The sequence below is a fragment of the Cupressus sempervirens genome, chromosome 2 (assembly GCF_028749045.1).
Source record: "Cupressus sempervirens isolate cs-2001-9-10 chromosome 2, ASM2874904v1, whole genome shotgun sequence".
Taxonomy (NCBI): Eukaryota; Viridiplantae; Streptophyta; class Pinopsida; order Cupressales; family Cupressaceae; genus Cupressus; species Cupressus sempervirens.
The window spans coordinates 39,418,034-39,433,044 of NC_143119.1; the positions used below are offsets into that span (position 1 = coordinate 39,418,034).

The 15,011-nt window shown below is 36.7% G+C and overlaps 1 protein-coding gene across 1 annotated transcript; it reads right to left on the minus strand.

Moving 5' to 3' along the window:
- Positions 1-501: 501 nt before the first annotated feature.
- Positions 502-8,663, minus strand: LOC149570958 (phospholipase A1 PLIP2, chloroplastic-like). The gene is made up of 7 exons (XM_089812505.1): positions 8,040-8,663; positions 7,157-7,386; positions 5,862-7,005; positions 3,908-4,552; positions 3,629-3,688; positions 1,572-1,988; positions 502-1,473 (listed from the first exon to the last, which is right to left on the minus strand). Exons 3-7 carry the CDS (start codon positions 6,654-6,656, stop codon positions 820-822), a joined length of 2,571 nt encoding a protein of 856 aa, XP_089668631.1. The 5' UTR covers positions 6,657-7,005; positions 7,157-7,386; positions 8,040-8,663; the 3' UTR covers positions 502-819.
- Between the last annotated feature and the right edge of the window lie 6,348 nt (positions 8,664-15,011).

Sequence of the window (15,011 nt, forward strand, 5' to 3'; positions counted from 1 at the left end):
AGGGCTCTGTTATTGCCTAGCAACGATACACCATGAATAAGTTTGGTCGAGAGAGCATGCCGAAAAGGTATCCAAGAGCACCTGCAGCAAGGACAAACAAGGAAGGAGCAAGTGGGCAGCCTTGACGGATGGATTTTTGTCAAGGGAATTGAGGAGAGATAGATCCATTTACAGTAGTTTTGGAATCAGCAAAGAGCATATTGATTTGCTTATATAGCTTAGGACCAAAGCCAAGCCATTTTAACATTCTCACAATGAATGGCCAACAAATTCAATCATAAGCTTTATCGAAGTCTAATTTAACAACGAGAGCATCTGGGGCTGTTTATTGGGCCCATTCGGCAGTTTCCCAAGCAAGCACGAGATTATCCAGGATGATTCTTCCTCCCAAGAAAACATTTTGTCCAGGTCGGACTATTTCTTAGGAAATTTGTTTGGTTCTTAAGCTATTTGTATTATATTGTCATCGACGAGTTGGAGAATAAAACTCCATAGCTAAAATTTTGAAACTGAAAAGGTAACTTTTGTATAAACTTCATATTCTAAAGAAATTCGGTCCTGTGAATTACAAAATGGTATAGAGGATGATCCACCCACAGGAAGTATTCCTTCTCGGGGGTGGAAGTGACATAATAATACTTCAACTCTACAAACAAATAGTTGTATTTTTTTTAATTTCCCTGTGGCCACTAAACAGTATACCCTAATCTAAAAATTGATTGAGTGGAACAATTTTAACAGTGACTACTAACATATATACGGAGGAGACTTTGGTGATATATCTGCATTAGAATGAAAAGCTATGCAACCACCAAATGCCTACGAATAGAGTTTTGTACAAACTTCTACAATCAACATTCTGGTTGACACAAGAAACAATATTCCCATCTGCACATGCTGAGATGCGATCAATCTAGCAAATCTTCTGAGGGTGTCTTTGCTCCGCCTGAATATGATACCAACACGAAGGGGAACTCCAAATTGCCCACGTGCTTGAGAATATGGAATGCTGTCAATTGTACTTACTGCACCAACAAATGTCTTGCTTCTGTGCAAGGTGTTATTTGCTTTAAAGCTTCTTTCCACCAGCAGTGAAGATTCAGCAATAACAAGAGGCCACCACATTTGTCTTCTCTGATTTCTTAACAACCTTCGCCGCAGCTTCTTTTCTTGACTCATAACATTGTGAAGAGTTCTCAAATAGTTTCGAGAATCATGATCCCTGAGTACAGATCCATCAGAACCATATGCATGTGGATCACTCAGGGTTTCGAGCGGATGAGGAGAATTCAAAAAAGCCATTTGGGCAGCCCGGACTTGTACTTCTCGTGATGGTCCATTATCACTATCATTGTTCAAGATGTGGCGAAGAATGTACAAGCCACTGCCAGTAGGAAGCAAATGATGAGGAGGAGAAACTTGGTCATCAGGTTGAAGAATCAGCAACTGTCCCATTGGAGCATACAAAAGTCTCTGCACCAAAAAATAAAGTCAGAACTTGTGAGTATGAAACTCTTTGCTTGCAATAAACATAACAGTATTTGAAACACTATTACAGAGAGGGCCAATACCAGATTGTCAAGGCAAGGGTGATTGCGAAAATTGGCATTTATTCTCTTTAAAATTTCTGCCACATGATCGGGATAATGGCATGAGAATGCTCTGGGTACAATATCCCTGTGCATCATTACAGATTGTATGTGACTTGTGGGGAGGCCTAATTTTTTAAGCAAATAATCACCCCCACACATTATACATGGTGATCCAAATGTTATAACCGGCAGCAGCAAAGACATAGGCACCACTCCCCTTATCAGAAGCATCAAATTTACCAGCACAGAAAGACTTCCTCCAAGTGAATGGCCTGTAAAACGGAAGCGAGCATCCTCTCCATGCGTGTATAGATGAGAATAAACCTCAGGCAACATTTGTTCATAAATACCCTTAGCTGCTTCATAGATTCCTCTGTGTACAAGAACCTCCAACCCCTGAAAAGAAACAATCCAAAATGTAACAGTTAGTTTTTGAGCCTCAGATAGAAATATCCTAATTTTTTTCATGAAAAAACAAAATATGTTACAAACTTTAATTCCCATTTGAGATGTTTTCAGTGCATGGTATTTATCTCCTGACCAAAATATGAAACAGGGCACCCATCTTTATTAGTTCGGTCAGTTCATCTCCACATGTAACAGTAATATGCTTAGAAGGCTTAAAGATTTTTAAACACGTGTACATACAAGATTTTAAATGTAAGATTATTAACTCTAAACCAGAATACCAAAGTGAAGTAAATACATAAAGGAAGACTATATTAGTGTTCAAAATTATACTATTTGATCATAGAATTCATTTGGGGTCACAAAATTTGGAAATCCGGGATTTTCAAGAACTTTCTAGAGGAGTTGACAAGTCTGAACCAAATTGGACATATCCATCCAATCCAAAAAATCCAGATCCAGCTGGATTTGGTATCTATCCTTTTTGTTGTACCAGAAGCCAGCATTTTCCTAATAGCCGTGGATATGGATCTTTAAACAAAAGATCAAAATGAGGTATTGACAAACTTTCAGCAGACAGATGCTTGAATGCTTGCGAGCATGCTTGTGTGGCATAAAGAAGTCAAGATTTGCAAGCATATATACTGACATACGAAGCACCAATATAGATTCTTCACCAATAGACCATAGTTCTACTAACTTTCATTACCCTAGTGGGTGAATATATTGAAGTAGATTTTTGATATAAACGATGAGATTCACAGGAATATATATGAAACACTTCCTTGTGGAAATGGTAACAGACTAAAAGGCTAAACTTAATATGTTTATTAGGCATTAAGACACCAAGATTCATTATGTGAATGGTAATGGATTGTGCTACTATTCGATCATAGAATTCATTCAGGAGGTCACAAAATTTGGAAATTTAGAATTCTGAAGAACTTTCTAGAGGAATTGAAATGTGTTGACCAAATTGGACAAATCTGACCAATCCACAAAATCCGGATCCAGCCAGATTGGCCTCTATCTTCTGTCAATTTCGTTGTACCAAAAGCCAATGCTGTCCTAATAGCTGTGGATGTGGATCTTTAAGCAAAAGGTCAAAATGAGGCCTTTACCAACATTCAGCAGTCTAATGCTTGAATGCTTGCAGACATGCTTGTGTGGTATTAATTAGTCATGATTTGCAAGCATATATACTGACACGTGAAGCACCAATATAGAGTCAGAATTCTTCACCAATAGACCAAAGTTCCTACTAACTTTCATTACCCTAGCGTGTGAATATATTAGCACAGGCTTTTGTGATATAAATAATGAGGTTCGCAGGAATATACATGAAACACTTTCTTGTGGAAATGGTAATGGAATAAAAGACTAAACCAGGTATGTATATGGGGCATAATGACACTGATATTTGGAGGAATATAAACAAAACTTGTTATGAGAATGGTAATGGATTATTTTACTGAAAAGTTATTTCTTGGCAACCCATTTACTTTCATTAGCCAAATGCTTGTACTGTGTTTTCAAGTGAATATTTTGTTTAAAACAGGTTCCTATTAAACATTCATCATTCACAAACAAATATTTCTCATTGGCATTTGTCAAATAACATTTCTTACCTCAAATTTGATGGGCTCGAAAAACAAATTTGCTTGCCATGAAGCAAAGGACTCAGAGCCCTGCAAAAGAAAACACACAAAGCAAAATATGAATTGCCAAAGTCATACTTAAAAGATAAAACCTATTTATAGGTCTCTGAAAAACAAGCAACCATAAAGGAAAGGAAGCATCCACTTTAAGGTGATTAAATGCAATAGATGAAAATATTTGAGACTTTAGATAGAATCAGTAGTCTTCCAAAAGCTATATTGCAAATGTGACAAGAATATATCATTTACCTGAATAACAAAATGTCGGGTATGAGTGCTTTCCTCATCGCACACGAACCATTCACATGGAGACGAATGTATTGACTGTAAATCATTTGCAACAGCTTGCTTTGTTTCCTCCTCAGCAGCCACTACTGCAGTCACTGAACTGGTAGCTATAAATGAAGCCACCTCTGACTTGGAAAGGTTAGAAATCTCACTGGAAAATTCTGTGTGTGTTGAAGAGTTCATTAAAGCTCCACTATATTGACAACCAGGAGCACCCTCTGCTGTAATCTCTTCCTCGCTTGCAACTGCTTTGATCCCTGGTGACTCACAGTTCTGGTCTGCTTCTCCAGCCTGTGTGGTCCCATTTTCCAAATTTTCATCAACATCATGCTCATTTTTATGATTGGATGCAAATGGCAGTAAATGCTTTGTTTGTGAATGCAAATAGGAAGCTGCAGCGGCTGCTATTTCATAAGCAACCGCTGGGCTTACAGTGAGCCTCCTTTTTGACTTTGCTTCACTGCTGCGGCTGTTATTTTTTCCCGATGATGTAGCCAAAGACATATCACTTGCGGCTAATTCCTTTGCCTTCTTGGCAACTTCCATTTTCTTCTCCAAAGACGAGGTTATGAATTTAAGGTGGTGACTCTTCAAGAGTTCACTTGGCTGCAGTCATAGGAATCACAAGTAAATTTTAAGTACTAATTTGATTTTGTGGGAAATATTGTTCTAGAAATAATAGTAAGATAAATGTCCAACAGGTATAGCATGGGTTGCTAATTGTATATAGACAAGTCCCAAACAACTCCTATTCAAATATATAATAGGTTGGCTATTTAACATGCCTTCCACAAGATTCATCAGTTTAATCTAAATATGTTGTAAACCCATCAACGACACATTGTTTGTGTGTCGAGTTAAACAGAAGTTACATGCTCCCACTGAAATATGTTCTTCCTTGACCATAAGATATTTGAATCAAATAGAAGACCAAGAACCATCTCTTTCTGTGTTTCTTGACACAATTATAAAATAAACATGAGTTCATTCACAAAAGTAGCAGTGCTCAGCATCACCATTGACAAGATGTAAATGAACTTATGACAGTTATTTTTTAATTTAAGCTGCTTGGAGTAGTTGTCAGAGCCTATTAGGATGCCCTAGCTGGAAAAAAATTCTCCAGCGTTGACCTGAGAAGATGAGTTTGTGAGTTACTACTTTGGAAAACCACTAGGGCCTCCTAAAGATCTTAACAACTTCCTTAAACTACTACATGTTATTCATATTCTTGTTGATCTGAAATTTGAAGATTCTACCCCATTCCTTCAACAGAATTATTCATATCAATTGGAAGGGGGAACTAACAATTGCTAAAACGAAGATCAAAATATAATCAAGATGTAATGTTTGCATATGAAAGTCCTATATTTCAGGATGCTATCCCATTACTTACTCAAAACAGAGTTAACTAAAGGCATTCAAGGATGAAATGTTCACTTATGGAAGTGATAATCGCGTGTCTCAAATATTCAGAATCTTAAATATATTATTCAACACTGCATTCAAAAAAGGCTTCCCCAAAGGATGGATATGAAACAATTCCACATCATTCTTCTGACAATGGAAAATGCATATTCAATTAGGAGAAGCACCAAAAGTTTACAGTACTGTTACCTGGAACAACCCAATAGCCTCCCATAGGAAAAAAGGGTGCCCTAAACCATTGGACCTAGGCTTGAAGATGAAAACATAAGTTCAAGTGACACATGTGACATACAATGCAAGTTATAATGACACTCGAAAATGATGATGATGAGTTTTTTTCTCATCTGACTAACCTCGTAGAAAAATTCTGAACTCAGATGGCACTCATAACATACAATGAAGTTAAAATGGCTACAGATAAAGATGGCGATGCGTTTACTACTGATTTGTCTAGAATTCAATAAAATGAAATGGTTCTCATGAATCATACCTTAATGTTGTGGATTTTGTATGCCATATTGCAAAGCTGCGACAATTGGGCAAAAAATTTGATCTCAGACACAGAAACACGATGCAGGAACCTGGAGAAAGAGTTCCTATCATGCTTCACATCAGTTCCGGGAACCTCTAGAGTATGCGATTTCACAGGCCCGTCATCTATGTAACAGCATCCACAAACGCCATAGTGATCATCTTCTGAACAAGAAGACGAAGAAGAACTCTGGTTCTTTAATGGTTCCATGACTGCAGCTGATTTGCAATTATCCTTGTCCTTCCAAAAGGATCTCATCTCCAGGATTTTTCCAACCCAGTTCCCACGCTCTACAGAGGAGCTCCCCTGCTCCCCATCAGATTCACTGGGCGCGTCAAAAAACCCATTTCTATTTTCATCTGCAACTCCGAGTAAGGGCTCTTCATCATCTTGATCATCAGAGTCATTCCCCCCATACTGCTCGGAGGATTCTTCCTCTCCGATCCGGGATTTCTCTTGTATGAACTCCCTGAGGTTCAAATCCAAGGCTCCATTCAACAATGAAATGTTTGAATCTGCATCCAACTGCTTTCCAATGCTGTTATGTTCCCTGCCTCCCTTAACAAACCAAAAGAACCTCAGAGGAGAACGGCTCGTCTCTGCAACTGATCCGCCATTTACATTTGTATTGCGAGGGGAAACATTACATCTCACATTATTATGACGGCCTTTGAAACTCGATACAGAGACAGTCTGCGGCTCTGAAAATAAGCTCACAGATCTGCCCGGTTGCGTGCAGGAAAGGGCCTCCATCTCCGAGTCTTTTCTTTCGGCTGTAAAAAGAAAAGAAATCCCCACCGCAAAGAAAGTGGAGTTTGTTTAATTGAAAATGCACTTTCCAGTGATGAATCCAAACGTCTTGCCCAAGCACCCTCGATTTGCGCGAAGCAAATAAAGCAAGCCGTGTGTGTTTGACTAACTGTAAAACAAACTAAGGTTTGAACCGTCGGCGTCGACAAGTCTCCTGCCGTCCCATGGATTTCTCGTGACATGCGCCAAAAAAACGAAAGGACACCGACACTCAAATCATCAAAAATGTTCTCTCCCGCTTTCTTCAGAATACAAAGCCACCAAGCAAAAAGTGTAAATTTCTTTTTGAGTTCTGCAAACACGAAGCGAAAATTTATTAGTTCTACCGCTAAAAACACCCAATGAGACAAAATTGGATTTCCTTTTCGGTCTTGCAAGGTCTCTAAACAAAAATTATGAACTCTAGCGCCTTTTAATGAAGAAATCATTTCCATGATTAAAACCTGAAAAATCGCGGTAAAACGGAGTACTTTTGATACTGGCCCTGGTTTCGAGCTCTCGCGCTTCATTCACCTGAAAACGCTGCCAAGCGCTTCTATTTCTCTTAAATTTAAGCCGAAGCCGACCTCGGCTTAAATTTAAGAGAAAGAAATTTTGAATCGTTTGCCACACGCTTCGATCTGTCAACTCTCCTTATTTTATTGTACTTAGAATCCTTCCCATCTCAATTGCCCTGGAAAAAAACATTATGAAAAGAAACACCTTAAAATCAGACAAACTTGAGAGAAACGAGCTTTTGGTTGAAATTTAAAATTTCGCAACATAATTTATAAAGAAATTGTCTTTGGTTTGTTGAAAAAGCTGGAATCCTGTCCGAGGGGACTGCTCAAAGCTAATGCAGTTCAAAAGAGAGAGGATTCAATAGTTATGAGGACACAAGAAAAAAAACATGAACCATCAGAAAATATATTTACATCTTTAAACACTTATTTCACTACAATCGGAAGAGAACTCCTGAGCACCACCTGCAATCTTTTGAATACAACAATGATCAAATAATTCTTCAAAGAAAAAGGCTATTAAATGAAACTTAAAACATGGCAAACGAAAAACACAAGACAGCTGTATCCAGCTATATTATTCATAAAGTTAAGCAACGCGTGGGTTGTCCTAATTCAAAATTTGGTTGATCAAATTGTGATTAAAAATATATGTAAGGAGGGTCCTTGTAAATAAACAAAGCTGCGACATACTATGAAGCGAATAAAAAGCTCTCCAGGGATTCGACCTCTGCACTTATGCATTCATCTCAAAAACAAAACTTTGAAAAAAATACAGAGCTACTTCTACTGCATTCATTGGGTTCAAAAACTTAGAAATACGCACCGAAGCCCGATGCTGTGCGAAAAAGACACACAATTTCCTCCTGCCTTCCCAACCAGATCTTCGGCCCATCAAACTCCAGCTTCCAGCGGTTAAATCCCCTGAAACTTATGCATCCCCTCATACACAGCACGATTCAACACGTGGAGACCTCATTAACACCACCACTAATATGATGGCGCGCTCCTACCAGACAAAACAGGCAAACCGAATATGTTCTCAATATGCTCGATTCACGTAGAATCTGAATATTTTCACGATCTCCCACAACCTCGAGATTGCCGAGAAATGCAGACGAATTCCCACCATGTTGTCCGCCTCCGTGAACAACAACAATGCTGGTCCTGCCACATTTAATAGCACACCATACTCTTGTTGTGAACGACAATTGGAGTGCAGTTCCGCAATTACTTGTTCCCACACGCCTTTTTTCTGCCGTCCGACCGCTGGGAAGAGCCTAGAAGGTTTAACAGGCGGGCGAGGCAAGGTTTGTGTAACCCCCTGGAAATATGTTCCCGTTGGTTACGTGGCGGACACGCGTTCTTCACCTCCAATGCCCTTGCCTTCCGTCTCCCCTCTTCCCTTTCGGGCCGCTCAACGGTCTCTTTTGACTTGAATCACAAGAATAAAGGGCCTGCAAAATCTGGTGTAATTTTAATTAGAGGAGGAGTTGGCCTTGATCACACCTCTCTTTCTTTGTTTATTGTTTAGTGTTTATTGTTTAACAAGGCTTTTGGGGAAGATTTCCACATGATTCCACTCTGTCCAGGGGTAGTTGGTAGTTGGCTGTCTCCGTTCTTCTCGTTCCTGTCGATCATGGTACTTTTCTTTCTACAATTTTCTATTAGTTTTGTGTTTCCTAGGAGCCTTTTGTTTTTTGTGAACAAAAGTAGAGTCGCCTACATACTTCTATAAACAAATGTTTTGGTTTAAAACAGAAAAACTCCTTGGGGAGTCACGGTGTCTTAGCTTTCAGCTCTTGGGGAGTTAGCACAGGCTATGTATATTTGTCACGGAACGAAGATGGAATTTTAATGTAGATAAGGAGGAGATAAATTTGGTTCTCATTCTTGAATATGTGTCATTTATTAATGTAGAATATTTGTATATATATTTCTTAAAAGGAGTATGACAAGGGTATTTTTTCAAAGTGACACTGGCAAGGAGTGTCCCCCCACCCAAAAAAAAATCAATAATAAAGTTGTTAAGGAGAGTATTAGTAGTGTGAGGCAAATGGGATCTTGATTCATTGCATATATCAAGCATGAATCGTTCCTATTATGTTTTAACTTCTCCCTTCTTATCTTTATCTATATTCCTTCTTGCAAGATAAGTTAAAAATCTAATGTGCTGATTGTAATACCAAAAATATCATTTCTAATATGTTGATCGCAATACAAAAAATATGAAATCTAATATGTCCAAAAATACATAAGATTTTCATGTTATGGAGGGCATTTGACAGACCTGCTTTAATAAATTTGGCCAACGACCACCACCAACAATGTCAAGTTGAACCGCTAGAGTAGTGGTAAGGCACCTAAGATCTAGCAGATTACAAATGTCGAGCTAACAAGCTTAGGTCATGAGAGAAGTAGAATTGTATAGGTAGGTGTTGACCATAGTGCTTAGGGCATTACCAAGTGATCAAGTAACTCCTAGAGGTGGCCATGCATGTGAATGACCAATGATAATTTATAAAGGCTTGGGGATTCAATGAGAGAGTTTCTTCTCAATTCTATTGCGAACTGCATTATGATGGCCAATCAACAAAGCCTAAAAGAAAAAGGGAATGCCTAAAAATCAAAAGATCATCAGCAATCTATCTACACTATAGATAAGAAGCCATGGATGCATGGTCGAAGAATGGAATGGTAATATCATTGAGCTTTATGTCACTTGAAGTTTGGCCCGTAAGCTAGACAAAAATTTTCAAGGCATCAAAGGGTCTCTTTGATATTTTTCACAAGAGTGAAAAATGAGTAGTGCATAAAATGAACATTAACAAACTCACCAGGAAGTTATAGTCATTGATGACAAGGTATCTAGAGGAAGGTAAGTTCAATTTTCATGTTGTGTCAAATCTACTCATGCTTCATTTAGAGGGGCAACAATGATGCTAAATTGTTATGATAGTGGATTTATCTAGATTGTATTTATAGTATCTTAATGCATCTACTTCAATTGGAAGAGTTGATGTGGAAGAATTATCTGGAGTTGTAAAAGGTAAGTTGCCTAGATAGTGAGCTTTCAATAACAATTTGATTTGATCAAAATTACTTCTTGTGTGAGAGTTATGCTCCATGTATTGGATGCCTGATCTAAGATGTGTTTCCAGTGCAATGTCATGACCACTCAATAGTATTTACCAAACATGAATCACATATGGCATCACAAAAATAATTAGAGAAAATACACAACATATAATGTGAGATATGACAAAATGATATAACTTTGCATAGCATAATCATCTCCAATCTCCTCTTACTTTGTTGTAGTGTGAAAACAAAAGACTTAATAGTTGGTTAAGTTTGCCAACTATTGCTAATTAACACCTTTCGAAAATAATCATTTTATTATTCTACCTTTTAATCAACAAAAGATTATTATGACATAATAGCCACCTACATCATCCCTCAACCTGCCAAGATAATAATAATAAAATTATCATTTTTTAGACAACAAAAAATAGAACATCAAGAACTCTACTAGAACATGTGAGAGGATGTCCATGGAGTTGCCAAAGTGGTGAGGCATGGAAGTTGGTGATGCAATATTTTCAAGTCTTTATCAACTACCATCTACTTCTTACATGTGGACTTCAACAACCTCAAAGCAGTCATGAGATCCTTCTCAACAATCCCCAACTTCTGCTCCTCCATTTGTGTCAACTTCTCCAACTCCTACATTTTGGTTTGTAGGGCATTCTCTATTGGGAAGGTGTGTATTGGGAGGGAGTGAATCAACGCCCACAAATTGTAAATGTAATTTAAATTAACCAATAGTATTCATTTGCCTAACATATATTGCAATATAAATTAGTTTACCAATATGGTGTAACAATCAAATACCAAAGCAAAATAACAATAAACCATAAATAATTCACCCACACATAATGATGGTCTGATTTTCCCATCAGTGAAAAATTTGATGTCTTGTGAAAATGAAGAAAAAATTGTGTTTCCACTACTTAGAGTTTATTAAAAAAATGTTGTCACTCCTCAATTAAAAAACCCTAGGAAAATAATCACACCTTATGTTTTGTAAAATAATTCATAATTGATATGTGAGTATGAAATATGGATACTTCTAAACTTTGGTTATATGTTTGATCTTTCATATCCTTAGGTTCTTGGCTTTATTTCATATATTATAAGGTTGTGGTCTTAAGTGATTTAAGTTGTGATGTCACGAAATTGTCTTAATCACTTCATCTCTCCATTATGATGTTTAACTATTTGAAGACCATGAAGTGGTGAAGCAATCAATTACAAGATCATCGCAACATCACGAGCAACAAGGTTGACTTTCAAGTTAAGGCCATGAAGTGGAGATAAACTAAGAATTGTGGGGTCGTAGCTTATGTCTTGCTTAATGGATTTTAAGTTGCAAAGATGTGAAAGGTGACCTGAGTAGTCAATTTTTAAGCCATCGCTATATCTCTTGTAGTTAACAGTACCCTGGGGTTAAGGTGGAGAAGCAGAGATAGCTTGTCATCGCAGTGTCATGGGGTTAAGAGATGAGTTAAGATTTATGGTCACGAAGCCACGAAAGAGATGACAGTTAACTCTAAAGTAGTATCACTACATCGTTCAGTTTAAAGACATTGTGTATCTATTAGTTGCGAAGTGGCAAAAGGGTTCAAGTTGAAATCTTTGTTGCATCGCGAGTAATAAATGTGATAAATTATAAACCATGGAGAAGTCGTGAAGTAGTTAGTTACAAAGGTTTCGCTACTTCATAAGAATGAAAGGTCAGTTAAGAAGTTAAGGTTGCGAACTGGGGATAAGCAATCTCACACCATCGCAGGTGTTAAGTTGCAGTTAGAATTCAATAATGTGATGTTGCAAAAAGAGTCTAGATAACCATTTCGTTGGATCACTGCAATTAGTGAAGTTAAATGATGAATGATTGTGAAGATGTGAGATGGTCAAAGTGATGTAGTTTGCCACTTCGCAGGGTGTTTACAAACAATTCAATTTCATGTTGCAATAGAGCAATGACTTTTGATTAAGTAGTTAGTGCTACATCTCTACGATCTTGAATGGTAGGCACTTAACCACTATGAATTTGCAACAAAGGGTTAGATGAAGATTTTGTTGCTTCGTAGGTCCATGTGGTAAATAAGAAGATAAGGTTGTAAAGTGGAGATTAATGTAAAGCATGACATCATGTAACACCTCGTCATGTGACCCAAAAGAAGTTAACCTAAAGTTTCCCTAAGTTTCACAAACATTTTTTTTGAAGTTAAAGATAATAACTTAACAACAATAGTTATAACATAGCGGAAGCAATTAACATTCACATAAATACATACCATGAAACATATTACAATTCTTAAGGGTGCCATGATGTTGAATCACATTTAAGTTTAATTACTAACAAATCTAATAGATAATAAATCCACATCAAATAATAGTATAACAGAATGAATTCATTTAAGTAGTATACAATTATATAGCCACTTGGCAATAAATAGAATGCACAATCATCCACTGTACATGTCAGAGGGTATGAAAGGCTGAAATAATATACATCATGAAATAAATTACATCATCTCTTAAGATCTTATGAAATCAAATACAATACAATAGTACAACCATCCATCATAGAAATACAAGAACAAATAGAAAGGAACATCTGCACAAACACATCCAGCAGCGACATTTGACAATCGGATCTCAATGGTATAAGAAAAAGCACTACCACCCAATCTCGAGGAACCCAAAAAGGCTGACTCCCCCCGTGCTGAGGAAATAGTCTCAAGTCCCAAACAGGATAACAAACTCAAAATCAAAAGTAATATCTAGGTTCAAGGAATCACTTGAAAGCAATCTAACTCAAAGGTACCAAGCCACAAGTATCAACTAATCCCAGAGGCAACACGGACATGTAGGAAATCTACTATGCAAGTGGGAAAGTGTCATTGCACAAACCAACTCTAGGGTTACCCGGCTAGTGTTTTAATCCTCCGCCCCCCTAGTGACTCTATGCGGCACTAGTATCCTTTTGTACTGACAAGGCATACTAACGAGTCAACTCTAAGGTTACCTGGCTAGTCTTTTAATCCTTCGGCCCCTTAGTGACTTTCTGTGGTACCAATATCTTGTTAATTCATTTTAAACCCATTTAATGAAATGTTATCACTTATTAAATAACCTACAATGGGTTACCCTGGCAGCCACTTTGGGCCTCGGCCTCCATTGCAAGCCACTTCCCAACTTAACATATAGATAACCTACCCTAAGCTCAATAAAATCAAAAGATCACAAAAGACCACATACCATACATCAGTTCTTAAACAAGCAACTAACAAGTATTAAAAAATATTGATCATAATCACAGATTCCACCAATATGATCATCCTAATAAGACTGATCCCAAAATCAAGTATACATAAACCAAACCATGTCATAACATGACATCACCAAGCACAAAACATACAAACACCTCAGTCCTATACAAGCACCTGGAAAGCAATCCAAAAAAAATTGATCAAAGACTCAAAGGTTATATCAGATGGGTCACACCATTCACCTTAGTTTCACACAAGAACACTAAAAACCAATAACAATCAATAGATCAAAACACCTTATAGAGCACACAGGAAACATTGCCATGGTTGAGTATAAAAGATCATATGCAAACATCATCATGAAATCATAGAACAAACCCCCAAGCCTCTGGTAAACATCTTGACTAGCCAAAGCTAAGACAAACCCAAAAACCCCAACACCAATAAATCACACGTCACATAAAGAACATGTACGAAAGTGAATTTCATAATTCATTGGGTTTTGAAAACACATAAGTTCAATGTTTACTATAGGTTTTTAGATTAAATCAAAGACAATTCTATAATGGAAAACAATTTTCTCAAACAAGAGTTTCAACCTAGAGAACTTTTGAAAACAAAAACACAACAGACATGAAGAAGACAAGAATTCGAAGAACGAGCAACTACTGCACAAACCCACAAGATCCTACCTAGATCTGATGCTAAAATAATGAACATACAAACATGCAAGAATCTTCCTTTCCCTTTGAAAACCCTCTTTTCAAAAATTGGCTCCTCTGAACTTGTTAATCTAGAAATGAGCTCTAATTTCCTTAATAAAGAGTTTCTCCCCCAAATCAAGGCTTTGATCATGCAATCATGCGAAAACCCTTTGTCTTTAATTACTATATTTTAATTTTCATGCACACACTTTATGCAATTCAATTAAAATAAACTTTATTAAATAACTGCTTACTCTCTTTTATTAAATCATGAGATGCTCTTAACATAATATTTATTAATTCAACTAATAATATTATTTAGAGTTTATTATTAAAATAAAACTCTTGAATAATAATTATTAAATTAAATAAATATAAATATGTCCAAAATAAACTTTAATATAATCTTTTGAATTTGATTGTTTTATTTAATTAATTTCTCAATTAATTAAATATGATTAAATATCAAATTTCTTTATAAAATTTTCATTAAATTAAATCATTAAATTATCTTTTAATTTGATTTAATTATAACAAAAAATCACCACATACCCACAAAACCAAAAATGACAACTTAACTAAAGACAAAGAACATAATCAAACTCAAGGGTTAGAATCACAAATTCACGTCACTTAACAAATTCAAAAAGGTGAAACTAACTTAGATACTTGTCTTATTTTCTAGGACAATTGGCTTAGGGTTTAGGATTTGGACTCAAGAATTATCTCCCCACTTATACCATTGAAATATTGTGA

What these genes read in the sequence shown, in the direction of transcription:
- LOC149570958 (XM_089812505.1), bottom strand. Translation starts at nt 6,656, where the DNA reads ATGGAGGCCCTTTCCTGCACGCAACCGGGCAGATCTGTGAGCTTATTT. An exon ending in CCCGACATTTTGTTATTCAG is followed by an intron (nt 3,689 to 3,907) that starts GTAAATGATATA and finishes TTTCTTTTGCAG; the next exon opens with GGCTCTGAGTCCTTTGCTTC. An exon ending in ACCCTTGCCTTGACAATCTG is followed by an intron (nt 1,474 to 1,571) that starts GTATTGGCCCTC and finishes TTTTTGGTGCAG; the next exon opens with AGACTTTTGTATGCTCCAAT.